This window comes from Carassius auratus, unplaced genomic scaffold, assembly GCF_003368295.1.
Source record: "Carassius auratus strain Wakin unplaced genomic scaffold, ASM336829v1 scaf_tig00010028, whole genome shotgun sequence".
Classification (NCBI taxonomy): domain Eukaryota; kingdom Metazoa; phylum Chordata; class Actinopteri; order Cypriniformes; family Cyprinidae; genus Carassius; species Carassius auratus.
In genome coordinates this window covers 1-27,158 of record NW_020524102.1, presented here as the reverse complement: position 1 = coordinate 27,158, position 27,158 = coordinate 1, and the positions used below count along the sequence as shown (strand labels likewise).

The 27,158-nt window shown below is 36.4% G+C and overlaps 1 protein-coding gene and 1 pseudogene across 2 annotated transcripts; both read right to left on the bottom strand.

Moving 5' to 3' along the window:
- Window positions 1-10,591: 10,591 nt before the first annotated feature.
- Window positions 10,592-21,436, bottom strand: LOC113072742 (syntaxin-2-like). Of its 2 annotated transcripts, XM_026245707.1 has the most exons (12): window positions 21,361-21,436; window positions 21,146-21,278; window positions 20,835-20,915; window positions 20,067-20,166; window positions 15,437-15,511; window positions 15,281-15,354; window positions 15,078-15,186; window positions 12,953-13,026; window positions 12,148-12,285; window positions 11,945-12,055; window positions 11,552-11,703; window positions 10,592-11,272 (listed from the first exon to the last, which is right to left on the bottom strand). In XM_026245707.1, the coding sequence occupies exons 2-11, from the start codon at window positions 21,173-21,175 to the stop codon at window positions 11,566-11,568; spliced, it is 930 nt and encodes a 309-aa protein (XP_026101492.1). In that variant the 5' UTR covers window positions 21,176-21,278; window positions 21,361-21,436; the 3' UTR covers window positions 10,592-11,272; window positions 11,552-11,565. The 2 variants fall into 2 exon arrangements, with proteins under 2 accessions (XP_026101492.1, XP_026101493.1); XM_026245708.1 differs by lacking the exon at window positions 11,552-11,703.
- Window positions 21,437-22,314: 878 nt separating this feature from the next.
- LOC113072743 (piwi-like protein 1) lies at window positions 22,315-26,752 on the bottom strand (annotated as a pseudogene).
- Between the last annotated feature and the right edge of the window lie 406 nt (window positions 26,753-27,158).

The window sequence follows — 27,158 nt, the reverse complement described above, 5'->3', positions numbered from 1 at the left end:
CCCTGCCCTCACCTATCACTTTTAGGTTGTTTATAATAAAAGAATACGTTAAAATATTACTAAAACAATGTATTATAACTGATTATAACAGCGAGGTCTGGGAGGAGTTTGAAGAGCTCACAAGTGATGCGAAAAAGAGGACTATCTCTTTAATAGTAAAGCTACTGTGAGAAACATTCAGCAGTGCTGCAATCTAAAATGGCTATGGACAAAAGTACCCCGCAGCCATGTGTTTCACTGGCAGAAAGACACTGAATAATGTTTTCAGCCTATTTAATAGGGCACAGCAGACTACTATGTGTTTTTATAAGGTTATAGTGCAGACGACAGCACGAGCCGTAATGACATTTACCGCCAAAGAAGCTCCGTAAACATCAGCCCGACTAAACAACCGTATTGTAACGCATTCAAAAGATATTTCTGACCAAAACATCCAATACCTTGCTTATCAACACAACATGCTCTCAGATCAGCTGAGCGCGTGAACCAAATCAAGCGATGGACAGCGACTCTACCTCTTCCGCCGCTCTTCCGTTAAAAGATGATTCCCGTAAAGGCAGCCGCGTCCAACTGTGTCATATTAAGGGGAGGCTCACGGCTCCGGTCCGCTGTCCGTGCTATCCGGGCTTAAAACGGTTCATTAACGACCGTCGGGAAGAGAAAAGCGCTGGAGCGGGCGGTACTGAGGAGACCGCACAGGCGGGCGCTCTCTCTCTCTCTCTCTCTCTCTCTCTCTCTCTCTCACACACACACACACACACACACACACACACTGCTGGAAGAGCGCAGCGGCAGCACACACACACACACTGCCTTTAACGCTCGTTTAAAGCGCTCTTCCGCTGTATCTGTGTGCTGGATCAACGCAGAAGCAATGTGGACACAACTGGCCCATTTTCACTCTCTCGTTCTCACACACACTCACAGAGGACAAGCACGCACAAGTGCAGAGCCAGTGCAGCTTACAGCAGGACAGTCGTGTGCTGGTTCACTTTGACATCTCTGTCATGTAAATGCAGTTTCTAATGCCCAATGCTGTGCATCTGCATTTTCAGCATCATCTTCCAGGTGAGCATCACCCATCCACCCTGGAGGGCCATGACTGGAGCTGACAAGGTCAAATAAGGTGTTTATGCTCTCTCCCTCCCTCTCTCTCTCTCTCTCTCTTGCTCATGCCCTCCCCCATCACTGGCCACCTTTATGTGAACATCATTTTCTGATTAAGGTCCATATTGTGATTAAACCTTAAACCAAAAGGATGTTTACAAGCTGCACAGCTATCATAATATTCCTGTATACAGCCGAAGGATCAAAACATATCAGTTCATGTCTGCAAGTCATTTATTCATTCACTCATTCATTTAGACCTCATAATGTTTAATTAGACATAACTTGACTTTATGGTAAAAATGTCAGGTCCCTGTCTCATGACGTTTGCTGTATTTTCCTATTGTTTATTCCACTTAAAACTACTTTTTTTTTAACATCTTCTGCAAGCATGCATTCAGATCTGCCTGAAACTATTTAACAACCAATGGATATAACAAAGTCCCCTCGCTACATTTTTTCCAATAAACCTTTTCACTCAGACATACGTCACAGTACTGAAGATCTGTTGCTGTGTCTGTTTTATTGCGACTTACAATTGCAACATATTTCAGATTTCAAAATGTAGATCATAATGTTGTTTAATGTCTCCTTGCTCAAAAAATATGTTTCTTAAATTATTCAACTATCATCTCTCTGACCAGAAATACATTTGTTCAGACATACTCATATATAAATGAAACTTCACTTACGACTGATATCACAAATACACAAACATACATTTTGCTTGGTATAGGGATGTGCAAAGTGGTCTCATTCAGAATTTCTAGAAACTGGAATGTTGAGGCAATCTTTACACTGCCTGGTTAAGGCTGCATACAATTCTGTATAAAAGCCAGACTAAATAAAGCCTGCTCTGACCCACCTCAGCCCCAGTATTAAAACATATTTGTATTTGTTTTGTAAATGCTTTTATGCCACCTCTGAGCAGCATTACACAGTCTGTGTAAAGACACCTTAATGCCACTTGAGAAGCGCTTCTGTGCCACCTTCAGTTCACTGGATTCATCTGGTTATGGGAATCAGGTTAAAGGGTTAGTCTACCAATAAAATGTCATTTATTTTTCTATTTCACTAACCCTCATGTTCTTCCAAACCTTTATGCATTTTATTCTTCTGCTGAACATAATTTTTTTTCCAGGTTTAGAACAACAAAGACATAGTAAAATGAAACTTAAAGACAATGTCAAAAATCTGATTAATGTAGGAATTTTCTCCTGCAATTAAATAAAATCACGGCTACATACAGAAATATTCAAGAGACAGAATGTTAAATAAATAGGATGTCTGAATTAGCACCATTGAGCAGAGATTCTGTGTGCAACCAGTGGACACTTAACTATCCCATGAGGCCATGGGTCAAAGAACATCCTGGTCAAAGGACGATGCCAACGTGATGGATGTATTACATCCGGAAATATATGGTATTTATACTACACACCCGCATACTTAAAGAACGTGCTTCATCAGTGCTCAAGAATTCTGTGAATTACATGCTTTAACAGATATCTGTGATTTGACTGCAGAAGATGGATTTGTTAATGAGGATCCCTTGTGAGAAACCCAGTGAACCCACTCTCTCTCCTGTTCTCCATGCTCGCTTACACTTTCCACTAGTGAGTGAATGTGACCAATCATTTATCTCCCACTGTGCAGTGGCAGGACCATTCCCAGCAGCGCCAGCCAATCAGAGCTCAGGGATGCAGGAGCAGCAGGGTATTAAGGAGGATTATTTGGACAGTTCAGGGTTTCCCCAGATTTGGCAATGAAACAATTGGCCAAGACTGCCCTCTGTGCCTCACACTGGAATTGCACACTTACTAAAAACTGAATGCATGCTGTGCAGGAATACAGCAGAACACCCATCAAAAGCAATGAGATTCAAGAAAGAAATATCATGGAGATAACCATTAAACTAGACAGAAAACAAGCTCGACTTGTTTGGATACTGCTGCCTGGCAATCACAGCAATTATAAAGTGGGCTGTCATTCTGCTCTTTCTCTCCCCATCTCCCTCAATCTCTCCCAAAAGAGCCTTCTGCTGTCTCATGGGATATCTAGCATTGCATAACCACAGCCAAATATGGCACCACTCTAGTATATCAACCTGCACTGATTCCCATCTCTAAAAGGCACATCTAGACCCTGAGTACATCGCAGGACTCATTAACATCTCTAAAACACTCCAGCCAAGTAAATGTTATTTGCCCTTTATAAGTGAGCAATTTCCATCCTCTTCAGATCTGAAGCAGAAAACGTGTCTGTTCATAAGCACTGTAGGTTAAAGTGAAGGATTGAGTATATTTGTTAAATAAAAGGAGAGAGGAGCCAACTAAATGGCTACATAGCCACAATAAGACCAAATGGTATGTAGAATTTGATCTTTTGCCAAGTTCCACCCACCTTGTATTGTTGCCAACTCAGACAAGCTCACAGGAATCAAATGGAGATTCATTAATTTTTAATTCAAATGTACACATAAATATATTTTGAATATAATTGAATATGATCCATATGTGGGTTTAGAACAAAATGTAAATCTGTTACTCAAAGAAATGCCACAGGTGCTCCTATTTTTTCCTAGGATACTCTCGGTCTCGGTGTGTACACGTTTAAAGCTCCCCAAGTGACTTAAGAAAGTAGTCAGTGATTTATTTATGTTTTTGTGAAAGAACAGATGGAGAGTGCGGGTTAAAGCTGCGGTAGGGAACTTTTGACGCTCTAGCGATTAATAAACAGAACTGCTTGCGTCTTGCGGAAGAACATCGTAGCCGGAACTACTTCTCTCTGTTTATGTCTATGAAGAATCACAAAGGTACTGGGTTACTCCACCGCGGTACCCCCGAAGCAATCTAAAATAGTCCGAATATAAACACTTATTATAGGTGCACCCTAGTGATTCAGGACAAGCCAAAAACACGGTTTGGAAAATGGATTCATGGTGTACTCGCTTATTATATACATTTTTCTACATTTTGAACACAAACAAAGTTTCGGACCGCAGCTCTGATTGGTTATTTTTTACCGGGAGCGATGGAGTTTCTGCAAATGGCAATAGGATCACTGGGAGGAGCCAGAGGAGCTTGATTTTTTTCACAGATTATCTGTCTCATATTCTACTGTCAGGACATAATGACAGGTTTAATAAATATGTAAAAAATATTTTTTTTACAAAAGTTCCCTACTGCACCTTTAAAGGAGGGGTGGAAAAGGGTTCAGGAGGAAGTAGGCATTTGCTCCATTTGGAGGAGTAGGCCAAGTCCTCAGAAAACCAAACCGTGATCAGGACAATCCAGTAAAGCCTGGACGACAGCCTTGTGGTTGATCCGAAACCAAACCAAGCTAACATAAAACACAGGACCTATATAAAATGCTGTATTATAGTCCGTTCAACAACTACAAACAAAAACAATAAATTATCATCTATGTTTCTATAGAATTTTTTTTAACCCTAAGACTTACCTTATCTTTAGTCCTGCCTGGTCCATTGGTTCTGTTAGAGATGATTGACAGCTGTTTTTGGACCCACTGTAAATCGTTTTGGGACTGTTTCAGTACCTCCACCTCACACTGCCTTTCAACCCCCATCATCTCCTATTGGACAGAGCCACATATCACTTAAACATGCATAAGCTGGGGCAAATGTGTAGCACCATCAGTTTAACTAATTAGAAATGAGGAACAGGGAAAAATGACTTTTATTCACATCACTATGACTCTCCTGATGTGACAATAGAAGTATTTAGTCTCTGTTTAAATATAAAGGATTTAAATATTTTTATTTTTATTTGATTTTTGATCATGTTAATGGATGTTAATTAACAGAACTGGTGTCTATAGGTGCGTTCCATTCGACCGTAAGTGTACTGCGAAGTGGACTTCACAGGGTATTCTGCCATCTTAAGTGAGATTCCAATCCGAAGGGAGCGAACATGTTCAGTTCGAAGGGCACTGGGCATGGCACAGGGAATAAGGGAACATCGATACATCACTTCACAGGAAGTGGAGAGTGATTATCCCCCAACTGTCATTGCGCACAGCACGTCATCACCAGTCAGAATGCCGTCTTCGCTGTCTTCGTTCATATTCATTATGGATTGTAAAAAGGTATGATCATGTAAAAGTGACTAGAAGCAGACGAGGCTCTGACATTTTTCTTTATTTTACTTTATTTACCTCAGTGTTTACCGGCTGTGCGCGGGAAGAAGGCACACGAGACCACTATGCAATTATGACCATTTATTAAAAACACATATATAAACCAAATAAAATAAAACACAACCAAATAAAAGTTTAACTCGACCGGAAGTTGAAGTCGGGTGGGGGCTGCCATCTTTTAGCAGAACTTCACTTGCGTTAGCATTCCCATTGACTCCCATTAATTTTGGCGTCACTTTGACAGCGAAGAACTTTACATCTGAGGCGTTTAAAGACTCCGTTTGTCCATTATTTATTTCTAAAGATACACGACAATGAATAAAGGGCTCCATTACCTTCTATGTTACATTATGGCCCCGTATAAACAGTTTTTGTAAAAAATAGGCTAACGATTGCGTCATAACCACTTGTCTCTCTGTCGCATTACCGTACAGACAGGAGGAGAAGCTCGCAGCCAAATAACTTAATATGGCGTACTGGCGTTACATTTTAAAATACTATACAAAATAATTAATCAGAATACTTACTCCTGCTCACTCACTACAAAGAACTCCACGCTCAAGATCGCCGTCTCTGCAAGATTAACGATGGCAGTTTTTAACGCACAGCTACTAGAAGATTTACATCTGTCAGACAAGTTGCTGACGTCGTCAAGCTTCGTTTGAGTCTGCACGTCAGAAACGGAAGTGCTAAAAATGGGCTTCACTTGTCTCAATTGAGTTCCAGTGGGGTCGCTGTGTCCATTTCTTTTACTGTCTATGGTTATTGTCAATGAAGTCCACTTCAACTGATATACCGTGCTCAGGGAGTAGGGAGCAGTGGACACTGCGTAGGGACCCTGTCGAATGGAACGCACCATAAATAACAGCATGCACCTACTGTACAGGTGCACTCATTTTCTTTATGCCAGACTCTTCTTTATCCCAGCCGTTTTTGAATCTATCCTGACAATTAGTGGCGTGGATGCATGCATGAAGATTTACATTAACTGCTGTTGCTTCAAAGCAAAGCTGTTTGTCTTAAGATTTTCTATATCTGTTTTAAATCGTATTTGAAGTTTGGAATTATGTTTCCTAATGTTTACTATTAAAAAAAACTTAACAGTAAAATCATGCACTAATTTAGTTTAAGTTTTATTATTTAATATTCTATTACACACACACACATACTGTATACTGTATATAAATTCTAAGTTAAAAGCATCTTCATGATGGATTTATTTCTTACAAACATGCAGCTTTTCACTTCACAAGTCACTGATTGATGAACTGGAGTCGTGTGGATTTTTGTGATGCTTTTATAAACTGTTTGAACTCTCATTCCGATGGCACCCATTCAGAGGCTACATTTCTCCAAATCTTTTTTTCCATGAAGAAACAAACTCATTTACATATTAGATGGCCTGAAGGTAAACTTAAATTTTCAGCAAATTAAACATTTTTGGCTGTTCTATTACTTTAAATTGATCAAAAGAGACAGTAACTATGTTACAAAAGCTTTATATACAAAAATAAATGTTGTTCTTTCTCGAAAATTCAGCTGTGCCACCACAAGAATAAATTAACTCTAATGACAAAAAGGGGGAGGTTCCTTTTTTCACAATATTACAGTATTATTATTATTATTATTATTTTACAAATAAACAAATAAATGCAGCCTCGGTGAACATATGACACTTCTGTAAAAAGCATTAAGAAATCTTACTGACCCCAAACATTTGAACAGTAGAGTAAATATGAAAATATTTGATCATGTCAAGACACACATCTGACAGACCTACTTTGCAGATGTTGAAACAAAAATGCACACAGATACATATACAAGCACTGTTTACATCATGCCTACAGATTGCAAATTGAACATTTCTATGACCCCTGCATGCAAAACACAAATTATTCTTATAAACACAACTAGATGATATTTTACAATGATGAATCCAATAATCTTAAAAAATATAAGCAAACATAATACCCAAAGACAATACAAATACACTTAATAGCTTCTAAGATTTAGTGTACATTACATACTATACAGAAATCAACATAACAGTACATTACATAATCTACAAATCAATTATGTCTTAATCCACACATCTGTGTGCAGAGGCGGTACATACCATGGCCCATAATCTATGAATAATCTACACGCTGGCAGCCCTGCTCTCTGTGAACTCCAGCAAAGCACTCCATGTCCTGCTCTTTAGTGTGTTTACCCACAGTGCTCTAGTCATTCTCCGCTGTGGCTGACGGTGATGTCACAGAGCCAGCGTGCCACAGGCCGCGTGGGATTATTAATATCTGGAGTTACATAAGAACGGGCACTGGATTATATCGTTACTGTACTAAAAAATGGCCGTGAAGAAAGCGGCTTGAGGAACAGGAGATGCCCTCTCAGGGGTGAACATAATCTCCTCTGATAGCAGTGCATCTTAAATGAGTCTGACTAAATGATAATGGAGAAAGAAAGCAGCTGAACAGATGTGCGGTGTAGTACTGCTGAGAGGACACATGGCTTGCCTGGGACGGGGCAAGGGCTATGAACAGAGTCACTCAATAGCAGTCCATTGGAAACTGAGGACACTGCCTGAGGCAAGCGCTGTAGAACAATCCATCCCCTCCGAGCCAAAACAGAGAAACCTGCTGGAGCCCGACAGGGGGCATTCCACCAAACATGGAGATACTTTTGTGCCTTTTTATGCTTTTTATGTTTTTGTGCAAAACTAATTAAACAATTAACATTGACAGGGGACAGCACATTTCTGCATGCGTGATGAAAACTGCAGGAACAAAGACAGCAAATTCTCCCAAATTTTCCTTGAAGTATTAACAACATAAAACAAACAAAAAAACTATTGAATGTTTACATTTAAAAACGAAATTTTTGTTTTTAGCAGAGGACTAATAGATAACTCTGTTACCATGATTTTGTACAGTAAACTGAGAAGTGGGTAGGCCTATTTGTAGAAAAATCAACATGAAATCTTACTAACAAACACACTGCAATTTATTTGATCAAATAAACAGTCAAATAGTAACATTGTGATATATTATTACAATTTAAAATAACTTTTTAATGATATTTCCTGTGATAGCAAAGCTGAATTTTTAGTAGTCATCCCACATGATTAAATACTATAGTAATTTATAGTAAATACTATAGTGTTTTTGAACAATATACTAAAGTACTTGAATTAATTTGTTGTGGTAATTCTATAGTTGCTGTAGTAATATAACAACTATAGTAATATAACCAAATTACTTTACCCTATATTGTACTAAGTTTATATTTATATTATTCTATAATACACTTTTAACAAAAATTGTTAAATGTTTTGTTTCCAGTCACAACTCTTCTTGTACATTTTCTATTTTTAACCGTTTTAAATTCATTTTTAACATTTTAAATCAATTTTAAATAATTTTTAGTTTTTAAATTCCTTGTTTAATTGTTGTGATTTTTTATTTCATTTTCACTCCTCTCTTTTATGTAAAGCACTTAGAATTACTATTGTGTATGAAATGTGCTATATAAACAAACTTGCCTTGCCTTAAGTTACTACAAATGACTTTAGTATTTTTTCATGTGGGATCAGTCTTCAGAAATTATTTTTATTATGCTGATTTACTGCACAAGAACATTTCTTGCATTTCAAAATTTTTGAATGAGTTTTTTTTTATTATTATTAAATAAAGACACAATGTAATCCATTAACAAATAAATGTAGGCTATTCTTTGAGTGAAACACTGCCAGCAAATCAATACCACACGGTGTGATTTTTTTCATCTGTCCTTTTCCACAGTAAAAGCATGGAAGTAGGCTACATGCTAATGCTATAAATGTTTTCTTTTAAAGTTTTAAACCGATTCTGGATCTTCCTAATAATTCATGATTTTAATCCATTTCGTTCAGTTTGTGACATTTATCATCAAACCCTGTCTGTTCTCTAAAACATTAACGTTATTGCTCTTTTACAATTACAATTATTATTTTTTTTTAATTCACCTGGAGTAAAACGTGTAGATGTGTATTCCAGAAGTAATTTTGGTAGCGGTACACAATTTGGCCTTGTTGAGACAGAACATACAAAGCCCCGCACAAAAACACACTTAACGCGGCCATGAATGAACAATTCGTCCCAAAGACTTGTTTATTCGTTTCCTCGTTTTAGTAAAACATAGCCACGATTTACTAAACCAGGGAACGAATTCTTAATTTGTGACCATAGGCTATTCTTCGCCCAGGTCATGTGCAGCGATCAATAGTATGCAAGAAACATAAATTTAATTTACAATGATCTGGAAACTTTTGGATTCAGTTGAAACCCAACCTCTCAAATAAATAAATAAATAAAGTAAAAAAAAAAAAAAAAAATGCAAATCCTCATTCATACCTATGCACGTACTCACGTTTTCTTGTTGTCCTTCTCTGTGGTTTCCATACACTGCTGCTCAGCCAAACAATGACTCACACACAGAGTGAGAGAAAAGCACTGACTGTCCCATCACTGTTACAAACAATCACTGTCTCCCCTTCAGCTTCATCTCTTTATTCACTCACCCTAACCAGGTCAGGTGAGATTTTAATTTATTTCTTTCTCACTGGCTCTCTCTCTCATGTGTGTGTGTGTGTGTGTGGATGCTCTCTTACTGTCTCTGAGGCAGGAACATTTCAGTTACATAATGTCTGTGCTTCTGCCCACTCACTCACAACTCAATAGCAGAGATAGGATGTCCTAAAAGTGTCATGTCATGAGAGGCATTTATTCAGCTCTCATCATACAGTGTAAGTGCATATGGATATCACCAACAGTATCCAGACTGTCTTAATAATGTGAGTGTGTTTGAGGGAGATTTTCACAGCTGCTGTCCAGGGTAAAATCCCATGAGCATCAATGTACGCACCTGCTTCAGCCTCATCACAAATACTCATGGTATTTGTGGTTTCTCATGGTAACAGTGATGTCATCATCAACACAGATATTTTGCTTATACCATAGAACAAAAAGATGCATTGTAATATGCTGATTTGCTGCACAAGAAACAATTCTTACTATCCAATGTTTAATAGTTTTGATGAATCTGTGATACATTTTGTTTATACTTATTTTATGAATAGAAAGCATAACATTTATTTGAAACAGATTTTACTATTTACATTTTTTGCAACAATGTAAAATATACGTACTGCCACTTTCAATCATTTAATGCATCCTTCCTTAAAATATTACTTTCCACTGCTCTCTTTCTGTCTCTCTGTACATGCACTTTTGAACACTATTATATGTGATAAACATTCACCAGTAACAAACAGAAACCAAATGACATCTTTGAGCAACTCACATTTATTTTACAATACACTTTGTGAGCATTTGACTGAATGGTTACCTTCCTGTAAGACACAGTCATATGAAAGATACAAAAACGAACAACATTAAGTGCCTAAAAGATGTTTAGTAACATTGTTCACAAATCTGACGTCATATTGTGTGGAGCCAGCTGTCACATCAAACAATGTCAAACCATTGTGTAAAAGCTGAATTTAACTTGTGACTCCTGAATACAAACTGCATTTTTTGTTATATCTAAAGTGCACTTTGATGGATTTTATTTAACTCCACAATGTCAGTCAGATCTCCCAAAGCATAAATGTACCAAATGTTACATATTGTATTATTACAAAACATTACTCAAAGACAAAACTACCTTTGGTTGCTGTAGTGAAGTAGCAAAGCAATGTCAAAAAGGAAAGTCTTCGACCTTAAATCCGTGCCATCTTCTACACAAATCACCGGTAAGAAACCGAAGAGCAGTTTTTGAGTTACTGTAGAACATTTTAAATTTCAGTCAAAACAAAAACACTAATTCTTCTCTCTCTTTCAAAGGCACAGTAGTGTTAAAGAGAATAAAGTTTTGCTCTAGGTGACTAATCGCTGTATACTCCAATGAGGATGATGATGAGAAGAATGATGCTGCACACGGCTCCACAAATGGCAACACAGACCAATTTCTATGACAGAAAGATAAAAAAACAACAGAGGAAGATCCACTGTGTATGAAATGAATTACTAAATGTAAACAGACCTTTGTTTTTCTGTTTTGTTGGCAAAAACATTGGCATTACTGGTTATAAGCAAGTTAATTGGCATTGATTAGAACATACATGAATCTTTGTTTGATCCCATTAAAATCATTTCTCCTTAAAAGCGGTCACTCTATTCAAACTGGGTTAAATTAGAGACAAAGTGATAGTAGATGAAAAAGTTAGTGATTGGGCACCGGGGGTTACCTTGGAAACCATGCTTAGGAAGGGTTGGCTGCATTGGAGCTGGAGGAGGCGGAGTTAGTATTGGTTTTAACAGACAGGCCCACAGATAAACCAACAATGAGTGCGACCACAGCGAGCACCACCAACACAATAAGAGCAAGAATAATGTGTTTCTGTACAAGACAAAAAGCAGGTGTTATAATTAATTGCATTTTGTTTTTGTAAGTACTTGTAACACATATTGTGAATTGATAACGCTGAATGTGTTCATAAAATGTATATTCATTTAATTAAGGCCTGTATTATTTCTGAAGCATCAATTGAAACATCTGATGTATAGAAAGCCATCTATGGTTAGTGACGGATTAGCATAAGTTAGTGACAGACTATGGTCAGCCATGGTTGTTTTCTTACCCTGCGTGCTTGCGTCTGGTACCGCACAGCTTTCTTGGTCTCCACTTTAGCTTGGCCGACGTACTCTACTGCATTGTTTACATTCTTCTCAATGTTGTCAATCATCTCACCCTGTACAACATAAAAAGAACCGGGTCATGACTTAATGCTGTATAGGTTAACTAATAAGTGAACAAACTCTCACTTATTACTGTTTTCTGCACCTGGGTCTCAACAAGCATGGCCATGTCCACAAACATGTCATGAAGCTCTTTAATGCTGGACTCCAGCCGCAAGATATCTTTATGTCTAGACTCGATCTCATTAAGGGCCTGACGAGTTATCTGAGAGTCAGAGATGATCTGAAAACACAGGAAATCTTTTAGTAGACACTAGAAACTTATAAACAGTGACAACACAAAATAAAACAATTGAACAGATCACCCAAAATGAAATTATTTTGTCATGTGCTTACGCTGCATGACAAAGCTGACACAGAACAGCATACACTGTTTGCATTCAGTGGATATTCTCCAAAATGGCACTAGGGTGACCCTGAGAGGCACAAATTGTTGATTTTTTTTTTTGCACAAAAAGCTTGGTAAAATTACGGTTGAATCACTGATGTCACATAGATTATTTTACCAATATCCTTGCTATGTTTCTGGACCTTGATTGTGGTGTGTCTACAGGAGGGTCAGAGAGCTCTCAGATTCCATAAAAATATCTTAATTTGAGTTGTGAAGATGAACGGAGGACTTACGGGTTTGGAACGTCATGAGGGTGAGTAATTAATGACAGAATTTTCATTTTTGGGTGAACCATCCCTTTAAAGCTTAAACAGATCATTACAGAAAGTGCAAAGAAACAGCCAGCAGAGGGTGCCAATTGTTGAAAAATGTGTTGCTCTCATTTTCATGCCACATAAACAGAAAACTGAGAAGCCAAAGAAAGCTGGCTCTGGATGAGAGCTGCAGTATTTTAATATTTCTTCCTCCTGGAAAGAGTCATTATATGAAGCAAACTCACATCGGAGGTGAAAATAGAAGGGTTTCCAGTTTCCAGCATCTCTTCCAATTCCTCATTAGTTGTTATTCTTCCAGCTACAAGATTCAGAGTGTAATAGATTAGTGAAACACTCTTCTCACAAACTGGCCAATCCTGTTTAGGCCATTATTTGTTTGATAAATGGCAGCGTGTGTGTGAATTTGTCAAGGGTAAACATGAAATGATGACCAGCAATTGCTAATAGGCTAGTCCATTTGTATAATTGCTTGGCTTTGTGTCATGGAAAAGTGTATGTGTGTACAGTATGCTTGTAAGCGTGTGTGTGGTCATGTTAAGTATGCCTTGGGGACTATATTGATTCAGCTGGGAAAATGAGAGAGAACATTACAATGGCAGAAACCATCAATGTAAAGGTTGCTGGAAAAACAAACACACACCAATATAATATGACCTCTGAGCAATGACCGGCACTTAAATTAATACTTATAACCAAGAAAAATAATACCATATACATAAAATATATCATCATACATCATAAATATAAAATACACATCACTGAAATCAAGTTTCAACTGATGTCTCCAAACAAATCACACAACTTTTCATGGAAACTGGTTTAAAATGCAAAGTTGAGGTAACCGGGTCTTTATGCAAATCGCATCAGTCACATGACTGATTACTCATTATCCTATCACATGGCATTCTGCGCCTGGCCTACTGTGCAGAGGTACAGCAGGATCTCTGGAGCCCTGTTGCCCAGGTAACACTTGCCTTAGAGTCTCAGGTGACCCGCTCAGTTTCACGTGTCATAAAGCACAGAAAGCACCTCATTAATACTCTCACACTGGGACTACTTCACACACACACACATGCACTTTTCTCAGAAGTCTGCACTACATGTTTGACCACCAAAATAAATTTAAAATGGCAGCATGTCCGGTTAAAAGAGGGGAACCATGTGGACAAAAATTATTTGGCAATATCAAGAACAATTTAACAATGAAAAACTTACATTTATTATGAGATTACATTTAATTGTGTTAGTAAATTATAAACTATGAATCTGTGTTTTTGACATTTAATTTTAAGTAAGCAGTGAATGACAGGCAAAGTAATTTAAACATGAAAAAGAGGAAATACGCTGCACAATTAAATACTCAATTTTAGCTAAAATACAGTATGTCCAACATCTATCTGGGAAATTTGTAAAATCTCTAAGATCAGCCGGAGAACTAATCTGATACGAATACAGTTGTGCTCGTAAGTTTTTATACCCCTTGCAGAATGTGCAAAATGTTAATAATTGAAACAAAATAAGACGAATCGTGAAAATTGCATGTTTTTCTTTATTTAGTACTTTCCCATATAAGCCATTTCACACAACAGATGTTTACAAATACTGTGTAATTTCCTGGATGATTCATGACTTTTTATATTTTGTGATTTGCTCATGGGTCCCTTGTTGGTCCTGAGCAGTTCTGCTGCTGCTGCTCTTCAGAAAAATCCTCCAGCTCCAGCACAGTCTTTGGTTTTCCAGCATCTTCTGCATATTTGAACGCTTTTCAACATTTTATGATTTTGAAATCCATCTTCATGGAACATCCAGGAAATTACACACATTATTAAGATTCAAGGTTATGTAAACTTTTTGAATGGCGTCATTTTTATAAATTCAATTATTATTTTGTCTTGTGAAGTATATGTAAACATTGGTTATGTGAAATAGCTTATTCAGGACAGTACTAAAAAAAAAAAAAAAAAAAATGCAATTTTCATGATCCCTCTTATTTGTATCAATTATTAACATTTAGCACACTCTGCAAGGGGTATGTAAACTTATACGCACAACTGTATATCATTCACCCCTAACAAAAATAGTTCTCAGAGACAATAAGTGGTTTTATATATTATATATATATATATATATATATATATATATATATATATATATATATATATATATATATATATATATATATATATATATATATATATATATATATATATATATATATATGCACAGTCCTTTGGAAAAAAAAAAATCTTTTAAGGTGGAAATTTTTGTCAGCTGTAAATGGTTTACAGGGCTAGTTTTAAGGTATCATATGTGCTTGTGAATGTATAAAGATTAACATGTGTGACTTACTGATCTCCAGCTGTCTCTGAATCCTGCTTTTGCTTTTCTCTCTGAAGGACATTTGGGCTTCATTATATTGTGTCATGACCTCCACAAACTTGCGTGACAAGTTAGTGTACTAAAAAAAAGATAAAGTAAGAGCAATAAATCAATTGGGGATTAAAATGATCAAACTGGATAGTTGGATGAAAAAGAAGAGAAAGATTTCACACCTGTGTTTTCTGAATGCGTGCATCCACTGAGGCTTGATTTATCTGTTCTTCTGGAGGTAGATTATGTTGCATTGCTAAGGAGAAAAATAGATGGGAACTTAATTTCTTTGTCCAAGTGCATTGGTGCCGTTATCTTTGCTAGAACATCCAACTCACATTTGAGGCTGGTCCGGACAAAGTTGGCATTTTTCTTGATTTCAATTGTGAGTTGTTCCAGCTCTTCTTTTGTCCCTGAAAGCAAAAGGCATATTTTAGAATAAGAGAAATAAATAATATTATTCAGCAAGGATGCATTAAACTGAAAAAAAAAGGGATAGGTAAAGACATTCATGTTACAAAAGATTCCAATTAAATGTTCAATATATTTCACTTTTCAAAACATACAGGTGCATCTCAAATTAGAATGTTGTGCAAAAGTTCATTATTTCAGTAATTTAACTCAAATTGTGAAACTTTTGTATTAAATAAATTAAATGCACACAGACTAGGGATGTCAAATTTCGATTATTTCCATGATCGATCGTCGTTTAAATTAACGATCAATTAATCGATTAATCGTTAACCATAATAGCCTACTGCAAAATGCGTCTATTGCAGGCACGCAGTCAGCGGTATGACAGGATGTGCAAAAGCCACACACACACACACACACACACACACACACACAAAACGCTTTCTCACTTGAATTAAAGAGGTTTTAGTCTGAATAAAATGCTAGTAGCAGGATTATAAAATGAATAGATGCGATTATGATCATTTGATAAAATGAAGAGAGCGCGCCATACTTTTGAGGTCATTTTACTTTTGACAGTTTCCAATCCCGCACGGAGAACGCTGAACGCGCCTCTTTAAATGGTTTTGTGGTGCTCGCTGTTGTATTTTAAAGCACAATTGCAATGTTTTCAACTGACATTATTGTATTTAAAATAAAATTATCCGAAATGTGGAGCGCGTGTGACTGCGCTGCACATTAAGTGAACTACATCGGCGCTGCTGCACCAAAACACAGTTGCTCACATTAATTTGATCCTGCTGGATTCTGTCCTAGAAAATGCAGATTTTTAAAAATCCAGCATACAGCGCATTAGATCGTGACAGTGCATGCGTGCAGTCGAGGATGAGCGAGCGCGGCTTTGGCTAGATTTATTTGGAGGTTATTGCTCATGTCTCATTCGGCACAAATCGAAATGTTTCCATATTCGCAATGTATTTGAATGTTAAACTATTATTTATAATGTAAACTAGGCTTGTACTTAACACGCATTCGCATATAGACGGAAAAGATGATCCTCTTCATATGAGCAAAAACGTCCTTGGCATAACAGCAGAGTGGACCGGTATACTACGGTCTATTTAAACTGACCAGTGTAACCTTTTAATGTTTAGTTGACATTTTATTTTGATAATGAACAGACTGCGATGTAAGTTTGAATCGCTAGAATATACGTGTGCAGCAGGCTCCGGCGCGATCGAAACAGCTGAGACATTAAAAAAATATATATTTTCCGCAAAAGTGTTTACTTTCATTTGTGCACACTCATAATAAAAACAGAAGATTTGTGCTCTAAATAAAGCAAACAAACAGAATGCGTTGTCATCCTTTTTTTTTTTTTTTTTTTTTTTTGTGAATTTATGGAGCGCCCACACTTCTGTTTTAAATCCGTTAATCTTAATTATTTAAATCGGATATATTTCGCATAGCCTATTTAAAAAAAAAAAAAAAACATGAAAACAAATTGTTATTTTTATGTTGGGCCTATTACTTAGTAGGCATTTTCCTTAAAGCATCCCATTTTGTCCCAGGGCTTAGAACCTGTGCCCTAGTCAGGTCCATGCAGAAACTTGTGAACGATGCTCGGCGTCACCGTTTAGTGACAGCAGTGAATGCTCCAGGAATGTGTCGGTCACAGCGCCTATTAATCGCTGTTTTGAATCCAGCAATTATTTATTTAGAAATTATAAGATCTGATTATGACCAGTGTGGTATAAAAGCTTTGTTTATTAGAGGAATAATAGCTTTTGGACCCCATAGTCTTCATTTACGCGGCTTTGTTCTGGTTTGCCGGTTGGTCACGAATTTCCACAAATTCAGTATATTTAGGCATTGTTTCTTTTCCTAAATCTTCATAGTCTAACCCTCTAATTTCCCAGGTTTATTTTATTATCTTTCGCTTTTAATAACTGTTTTCGCATCTCTTACTGTGGTAAACATGGGAAGGGAAATTAAAGATTTCATGAATTAAGAATTCGTTCGATTTATTAATTTGTTCCCTTATTTCACTTAAATCATGGGTTATTTAGGGAACAAAATTAATGAAACATGGACAATTGCCACATTAATAATTCGTAGGAATGAATTAACAAGTTGTAGGAATGAATAGACTACCTGTCCTGTCACTGTGTCCCGCAGCCCTGCAAAGCGCACGATATAAAACAGTTATCTGATGAAATGATTAGTAACTACATTTCTATTGCATTTAATGTTGAAGAACTTTTATGTTGTTTCTATTTTAATGTACTTTAAAGTTTAAATCACATTAAAAGCTTAATTTGTACATTGTGAATGAATGATGATGCTTTTATATATCGTCACCGTCACTCACAGCCGCTCGCACGTGTTGAGTGCGCATGAGCCGCACGCAGCCCAACATTGAATCGGTTAACCGACCATCGATAGCCTTAATCGATTGCATCTCTTATCGACAATTAATCGATCATCGATTAATCGTTGACATCCCTAACACAGACTGAAGTAGTTTAAGTCTTTGGTTCTTTTAATTGTGATGATTTTGGCTCGCATTTATCAAAAACCCACCAATTCACTCTCTCCAACCAATTAGAGTACTTCATAAGACCATATGGCCTTCTGGAAAGTATGTTAATTTCCTGTACATGTACTCAATACTTGGTGGGGCTCCTTTTGCTTTAATTACTGCCTCAAGTCAGTGTGGCATGGAGGTGATCAGTTTATGGCACTGTTGAGGTGGTATAGAAGCCCAGGTTTCTTTGAAAGTGGCCTTCAGCTCATCTGCATTTTTTGCTCTTGTTTCTCATTTTCCTCTTGACAATGCCACATAGATTCTCTCTGGGGTTCAGGTCTGGTTAGTTTGCTGGTCAGTCAAGCACACCAACACCATGGTCATTTAACCACTTTTGGTGATTTTGGCAGTGTGGGCAGGTGCCAAATCCTGCCGGAAAATGAAATCAGCATCTTCAAAAAGCAGAAGGAAGCATAAAGTGCTCCAGAACTTTGTAAACGGGTGGCGTGACTTTGGTTTACAAAAAACACAATGGACCAACACAAGCACGTGAAATTGCACCCCAAATCAACAAAGACTGTGGAAACTTAACACTGTACTTCAAGCTACTTGGGCTATGAGCTTCTCCACCCTTCCTCCAGACACAAGGACCTTGGTTTCCAAATGAAATACAAAACTTGCTCTCATCTAAAATTTGGACCACTGGGCAACAGTCCAGTTCTTCTCCTTAGCCCAGGTAAGACACCTCTGATGTTGTCTGTGGTTCAGGAGTGGCTTAACGAGAGGAATACGACAACTGTAGCCAAATTCCTTCACACTTCTGTGTGTGGTGGATCTTGATGCATTGACCCCAGCCTCAGTCCATTCCTTGAGAAGTTCACTCAAATTCTTGAACCAATTTTGCTTGACAATCCTTATAAGGTTGCGGTTCACATGGTGGGTTATACATCTTTTTCTTCCACACTTCCTTTCACTCAACTTTCCGTTAACATGCTTAGATACAGCACTCTGTGAACAGTCAGCTTCTTTGGCAATAAATGTTTGTGGCTTACCCTCCTTGTGAAGGGTGTCAGTCTTCCCTATAATTGTGTAGACTAGTAAACCAAACTGAGAGATCATTTTGTAAACTCCTGAAATCTTTGCAGTCGTTTTGAGTTGATTAGCTGATTGGTATGTCACCATATTCTATACGACCGTTTTTACTGTATTTTTGATTAAATAAATTCAGCCTTGGTGAAGGTAAGATACTTCTTTCAGTTAATATATTTATATTGCACTATATTGTATATAAATATCATTTATTTAAACGATTCTATTACATAGAGGTTTCTTCCTGATATTTCAGGGACTGATGTTCATTTGACATACGACCCAATGCACACTAGGCTACAAATAAACCATCAGCTATAAAAATATGATTTTTTCTTTATTTTTATTTTCTACAGACAACCAACCATTCCAGAAAAACTGTGACCCTATAAAGCACTTTTACATTATGTGTCATGTTGAAGAAATATTGTGGTATTACATGTGAAAATATAAAATGCAAGCAGGTATAGGGATGAAAAGTGACTCTTAAAAAGGAGAAATAGTACACATTTGTTAGTACAATCCCCATACAGATCGTTAAATTTTACTATCAACTTGAGAAATAGAAGGGAAAAAATGAGCAGAAACACTCACACCCTCATTGATGTCTTTATCTCAGTCTCACATTCCTGCCTTCATATCCTACACATGCCCTGCAAGTAACAGCAAAACTAACCCAACACACACACTGAAAATTAAGAATGTTATGGGAAAACTACAATTCCTTGCATGCCCAAACTTGACTCCCTGTGGTAACTTGAGAATGCTGAACTATCCATTAAACACAGTACACAGGGACATCTTAAAGGGGCGACCTGGAGTTAAGGGCCTCGCTCAAGGGCTCCATGGTGATAGTTCATAAACCAATTCAACCTGCTAACATGCACCACCTTGTCACTTTGCTATGATTTCACAGTCTTTGAGTAAGGGTGACTTACTCTCATCAGGGTTTGGGGCTGAGAGAATCCCACTATGTTTTTTTTTCACCTCATTCACCTGGGAGGAGATCTTGTCAATGACACCTCTGACCTCCCCCACCTGAAATAAAGAAAAGTGAAGTGCTTGAGTAGTTTTACTTTAGTTTGCGTCTAGTCATGAACTTCCAGGGATGCATGTTACAACGTGTTTTGTTATTAAATTTCACTTTACATTAAAATGTTTTGACGCCCAACATTAGTGGTACAATTTAAGATTTTTTTTTATTATTATTATTTTTAATTATGTATTTATTTAAAAAGTGCTGAGTTCAGTGTTCAAAACCTAAAAAAAAATAATCAAACTGGAATAAAAAGTTTAAATAAACTGAAACACAAGTATCACACAAAATATTACCTGGCAGTCAACTAAAATAAAACAAGTTCAAGTAGGCTACTAAAAATCCTAAAACAAAAACGGAAATAATTATAAAGTTATTAGAAGCAAATCAATTACTAAAAATAAAGTTACATATTTAAATAAAAACTCAAAATATAAAATTAAAAGCCACTAAGAGTATACAAATAATCCTAAAAATAACACTTTTAGATTTACAATATTAGCTAATTATTGGTAATGAACACCCATGAAAATAATGATCAGATTTTCATAATAAGAGTAGTAGTCAGAATTTTACTGCATTTTAATGCATCCCTATGTATGGTCCATCACCAATACATGGATTACAGAAGAGGAGCACCTTTCATACAGGTGAATGACTGTAACGTTACCTTTCTGAAAAAATCCTGCATGAAGCCATCTCTTTCCATGGACACAGAGACAGCCCCATCTTCACTGGCATTCTGCCTGCCCTAAAACAAGCCACAAAGATACACGTTGCTCGAGCATGGAGAAAAACTACTAACGTTAAACTGATAAGAGCATGAGAAGGAACTTTGACATAACCAGCAAAGAATGTTACTGACATATATGTGTTAATGTACGTAAAATTTTGTATTTAAGTAAAAACACTATCAATATATTATTTTCAATGTTAAGAATTAAGTCTAATTGGTTTGTTTTTAATCAATCAATCACTTGCCTCATTCAAATCAGCCAGCCGGTCCCTCATAACAATGTCGTTGAAATGTCGATTATCTTCTGTTGATTGTTCACGTCCCTTGAGGTCCGCGCGCGTTAAAGTCCATTGCAAGTCCTGACCAGACCGCGACAAACTAATGTATGTCGGAGAAAATACATCAATTCATCTTTTAGGTTCGTAACTTATCGATAAAAGCTAATAAATAAGGTGTTTACGTTCAAATAGGCATCCAGTTACGAAGCGTTTGGCGTCTGTTTGGTTGCCATCCTTTAATTCACCGTCTTATCACCAGCTGACGGCTCACTTCTCTTTGAAAACCGTGGGCGTAGCTACATGAAACAGAGCGGTAGTAACCATAAAAACAGCATGGCGTTGTCAGTTTATTATTTAATTTTTTTTATATCTCTTTACTGTTTGCGGTATGTTTCGATTAAATGGATATCACAATTCTCATTGTCATTACTGAAGTGTAAGTTTTAGAACTGACGTCTCAACAGAAGACCTTGTCACGTGATGTCTGTTACTTTTTACAGCACTTTTCTGAATGGACCAATTAGAATCATTTTCATTCACAAAGCTGCAGTCTACTTTAAACCGTTATATTAATTACACGGGTTTAATTAACTTGTCAAGAAACAACACTTTTCAAATTTTTTAAGCGGTTACTTTGTGTCATTGTCTGCATTAAGATGTAGAGTCGGCTTTTTGAGCCTTCATGCGCCACCTGCAGTTACTCTTTTATCAAACAGCTAACGTTATTCGTTAAACTTCGCAATACTTTTTTTAATTTTAATTAGCGATATTATAAAAGATGGAGACAACGAAATAAACTGGGTTGCCCGCAATAAACTGTCAAAATATTATTTTCAAGTTTTCTATTACATTTTCAAATGTCCGTAAACTCGTACAATGCCAACGTTTTCTCAAATTCTTCCCACTGCGGACTAAATTATTGTCAAATTAATTAAGCCATGTTAAGCTTGAGCTTTATTCTCGCATCAATACTGATGTATCCCCTTTCAATATATCAATACAATACTAAATGACAGCTTTTAAAACTTCCGCTCTTCCCAACATTTCTGATCCGGTGTAGTATCCTTGCCTTTCTTTACTTATTCTATAATCAATAATTCAATTAAAAAATATATATATATATCAGAGCTGCAATGTTATAAACTGTGGAAACATTTAATTTTGTGACAAACATGAAAACCATACATGCATATGATATAGTATGTGAACACTTAAGGTATTAATCAGACATAACCGTTCATCTTTTATATTGGAAACCAGAAAATAAAAGTTTACTTAATTACATGAACAAATCAGGGCCTCAAAACATAAATTCCAAGAAATCTGCAATTTGAACCATCTCTTTACACACAAAAATACATGGTCTTTATCTTTACAAGACACCAGAACAAGAACAGAGAAATAGAAATGACCATATGCATTTGCCAGTACAATCAGAAAACAACTTTGTACCTGCTTTTCTCTGAAAGCACCATACCTAAAAATATAAACAAAAATTCTTCTGACAGTGCACTTTTTCACCAAAACACAATTGACTTGGTAAATAAACTAATAAAAATGGCCCTCTCATTCTTTGAGACCCTGCAACTTATCACTGCAATGATTACAGGTAGTACAAGAAGTCATCCAGGTTCATGTTGGGCTCCTTGTGAATGCTCTGACCCACCAGGAAGGCCAGCTTGTGGGCGTACTGACATGGTGCTGGCACTCGGACGATACCCTTAAGGTAAAGAAGAACCACAAAGATGAGATAACACATTATTCAGGCATGTGATCAGCTAGAGACAAAAAAGGAAAATCTGACCACACCCCCAGCACAAATTATTTAAAATATATATATTTCTAGCACATTAAAATACAACTTATATTGTAAAATACATACTGTCCTGTAAAAAAAAAAGATATCACCAATTTATAATAATGACAACAATATTCTAAAATATTATACTGAAGTACCTGCCAAGTTTGGAAATATTACATTAATGATTTTGAAATAACTATCTTCTGCTCATCAAGGCTGAATTTATTTGCTCAAAATAAAGAAACCCCCCAAAATAAGGTGAAATATTACAAATAAAAAGTTTTCAATTTTAATACATTATAAAATGTAATGTAATTCCTGTGATGTAAAGCACAATTTTCATCATCATTACTCCAGTTTAGTGTCACATGATCTTTTAGAAATCATTACAATTTGTTTGTCTCTCAAGAAACATTTCTGATTATTATCAATGTTGAAAATAATTTTGCTGCTTCGTATTTTGTGGAAATGATGCACTTAAGTTTTCAGGATTTTTTGATGAATATAAAGTTTAATTAATAAATTTTGTTAATGCATTTATAAAACAAAAATCATTTTAAATGTCTTCTCAATTTGTCACTTTCATGCATGATGAATAAAATATTTTTTTTCTCTTTTCTTTTTTTTTTTTTACTTTAATACAAATATTTGAGTGCTATCGTTTCCACAAAAATATTAAGCAGCAAAAAGTTTTTAACTATGAAAATAAGAAATGCTTCTTGAGCAGCAAATCAGCATTTTAGAATTATTTCTGAAGGAATATGTGACAAACTTTTTTGTAAACAACAACAGATTTATAAACGTTTTTAATGATGAATGTGTTCCCAAATGCAAAATAAAGTGACTCTAACCAGTGAATCAAAGCTAAAAATAGTACTGTAACAGCAGACATGTAGTATTATATAATTACAGCACAACCTGTGTGAATTTTATGACGGCATTACCAATCGTAAATTTTTATCGCCGTTCACATTTAAAAAAACAGTTTCAGCGCTGATCCTGCTCCCATTTAGTGTTTTTTAATAATTTCAGTGCTATGAACTGTCCAGCAGATGGCACCAATTATCATGCAGTAACCCCCCCCCCAAAAAAACCCTCTGATCTATGTGAATCACATGGGTTGTGTATGCGGAAGAATCACATCCCTGATTATTATAGACCAATAAGTGCAGTGTGATAATGATGTAGTGATCTACACTGGTTATTACCTGCCAGTTGTAGTACATGTGGCAGAGTTTGTAGGTGAGTCTCTGCATGTGATCTGGTTTGAGGCCGCTGCTGTCATACACCACGTTGTAGTGAGTAGGTGCGACACAACCAAAGCGCACAGCCTGACTCACTATGAAGAAATCATACCTGAGTGAAAGCAGATGTAGCACTGAATAAATGTGAGCAGTTTGTATTATTTCACAAATACAAAATAGCTATTAAGGTATCTGTTGAGTTTTTAAAAGCAAATGTTATACTTTTAAAACCTCAAGACATGTATAACTTAATGTGGACATTGTGAATTAGAGGTTGATCGATATTGGATTTTACTTAAATGATGTTTAAATGAATGCAAAAAAAAGAGGTCTGTGTAGTGTAGACATCAGTATAATCTGTATTGAACGTGTTAAATAATGTACTTAATCTTTCCTTCCCATGACAGTGCTGCCCAGAGAGAAGCTACAGGGGTTTACACTGAATTAAATCAGGGTTTCAAAATATCTGAACAAATTAAATTTCAGAACTTTTAATACCACCTTATATCAAGTTTACTTAAACCTGTGATGGAAATACACATTTCATGCATATAAGTGATGTTTAATGTGTCTAATGTAAAAAGAAAAAATATCACTGGCATAAGTTTTTTTTTTTGGTAATAAGAGTAAACTTTTCATATCAGCAGACAATATTCCATTCAAAATGATCCCACAAACGCATTGCATCACCAAAATTTAGGTGGCGTAAACAATTTATTCATAATTTCAAACATACTAAACCACCAGTAGGTGGCTGTAAGTTAATGAGTGTGTCATCGAGTCATTAAAGCTGAAGTAGGTAACTTTTGTAAAAATGTATTCGTGAAACCTGTCATTATGTCCTGACAGTAGAGTATGAGACAGATAATCTGTGAAAAAAAATCAAGCTCCTCTGGCTCCTCCCAGTGGTCCTATTGCCATTTGCAGAAACTCCATCGCTCCCGGTAAGAAACAACCAATCAGAGCTGCGGTCCAAAACAATTTTTTGTGTTCAAGATTAAAAAAATGTATTTAATACGCGAGTACACCATGAATCCATTTTCCAAACCGTGTTTTTGGCTTGTCCTGAATTACTAGGGTGCACCTATAATAAGACTATTATATTATATTTTAGATTGCCTCGGGGGTACTGCGGCGGAGTAACCCAGTACCTTTGTGATTCTTCATAGACATAAACAGAGAGAAGTCGTTCCGGCTACGATGTTCTTACGCAAAAAGTTCTGTTTATTAACCGCTAGAGCGTCAAAAGTTACCGACTACAGCTTTAAACCCAATTCATTCAAAACGCTTGATCATTCACCACCACCCAGTGTGGATTGTAGAATGTGCAATATTTCTGTGATCTTTGTTTGGAATAATTTTAGTTGATGAAATAACAAAACTGTAAATATTATATGTAAAATGTAACTTATCTACTTAATTTCTTAATATTATTGAACAAAAATGTACAATTACCTTGATACCAGAAATACACTATCCATCATCAATCACTGTTTAAAATCAGAATCATTCTCAGGTTTTGATGCTTCACCTGTTATTTTTGTCACCTAAGTTTTAATCAGGCTTTGTCTGGGCAAGTAAAAAATCTTTGGTCTGTACAATTGTAAATGGTTGCTGGGTCCGTAGACTGCAGACATTTTAGCGGTAGTGTGTAAAATTCTTTTTTAAGTTACTTCACATCTGGATTTTAAGACATTTTAAGGCCTTTTATAAGGAAAACTTTAAGACACTAGGACATTTTTTGAGGACCTGTGTACACCCTGTAAATGGCAAGAGACCATTGTGCAAACAAAATACCAATAACCAGAAAAAAAAAAAATTATGCATAGAGTAAAATTTTAAATGTCCAAAGCACACTAGGACTACATATTTTGAAGTAAACCCTGTATTAATTCAACATTAATAATCACTTAGCATAAATCCATGGTATTCAGTTTGCAAACTGCATTTTTACTTTGAAACATTTAAAATCATAGCCTTTTAGTTTAATCATCTTATTCTTGATCTTTTTTTTTTTTTATGATATTCAAGACTTTTGCTATTCCATTTAAACTTTTATGATCTTAAATCGGAAAACAACTGAATGCAAGAAGACACTTTAAGACTTGTTAAGGTCCCACCCCAGACCATGTGACTTATGTTAGACACCCGATGTATTGACTCTATAACGCACCACTCCGGACGAGTGACTTCATTGTCAATGACTGTCCCCGGAGGAGGGTTGGCAATTTTGCCATCCAATCCGGGCAAAGAATCTGGAACTGATTCGCTTTTTCACCACCACTACTGTCAGCTTGGGCCTGTATGAAAAACGTAAATATGATTACAACCAAGGGAACTCAACATTCCCAAAGTGTAAATATGTCAACATGAAGTATGGCTCACTCATAATCTTGCCCCATGGTCTTGATGGACTGCATGATTTGAGGGACTTCATAGTCCACCACGCTCTGCAGCATGCCGTCTCCTACTCCATCTCGGTACACAATGATCCGGGAGGGCAGAGAATTGTTGTACTTCAGATAGGGCCTTCAGGGCAGCTGAAAAGACAAACAGCTTCAGTACAGAGTGCTGCGGTAAAGTCTTAGTTTTGTAAGCCACTCTTTTAACATCACCATAGTTCCCTAAAAAAAAAAAAAAGGCCAATGGCTTTTGGATTATTGCAGAAAATAAGATGTGACCAAAATAAATATTCTGAAGCCTAAATATAATAGCCAAAGTAAAAAGCTAAAGTTGGACTATTATTAATTATAAATTAACCACTCTTAAGCTTCCAACGTCTTTTTCATTGTTTATTTAAAAGCTACAAGCCGTTCAAGTGCACTAGTGAGTAAATTAGTTTTTCCCCTATTTGGTGCGATAACGTTTAACGTGTTCGGCAACTTCTGTAGGAAAAGGTAACATAAGGTGATCAATAGGGGTGGGAGATATAGCT

What these genes read in the sequence shown, in the direction of transcription:
- LOC113072742 (XM_026245707.1), bottom strand. Translation starts at nt 21,175, where the DNA reads ATGAGGGACCGGCTGGCTGATTTGAATGAG. An exon ending in GGCTGGCTGATTTGAATGAG is followed by an intron (nt 20,916 to 21,145) that starts GCAAGTGATTGA and finishes GGCTTGTTTTAG; the next exon opens with GGCAGGCAGAATGCCAGTGA. An exon ending in AGCCCCAAACCCTGATGAGA is followed by an intron (nt 15,512 to 20,066) that starts GTAAGTCACCCT and finishes TTTTGCTTTCAG; the next exon opens with GGACAAAAGAAGAGCTGGAA.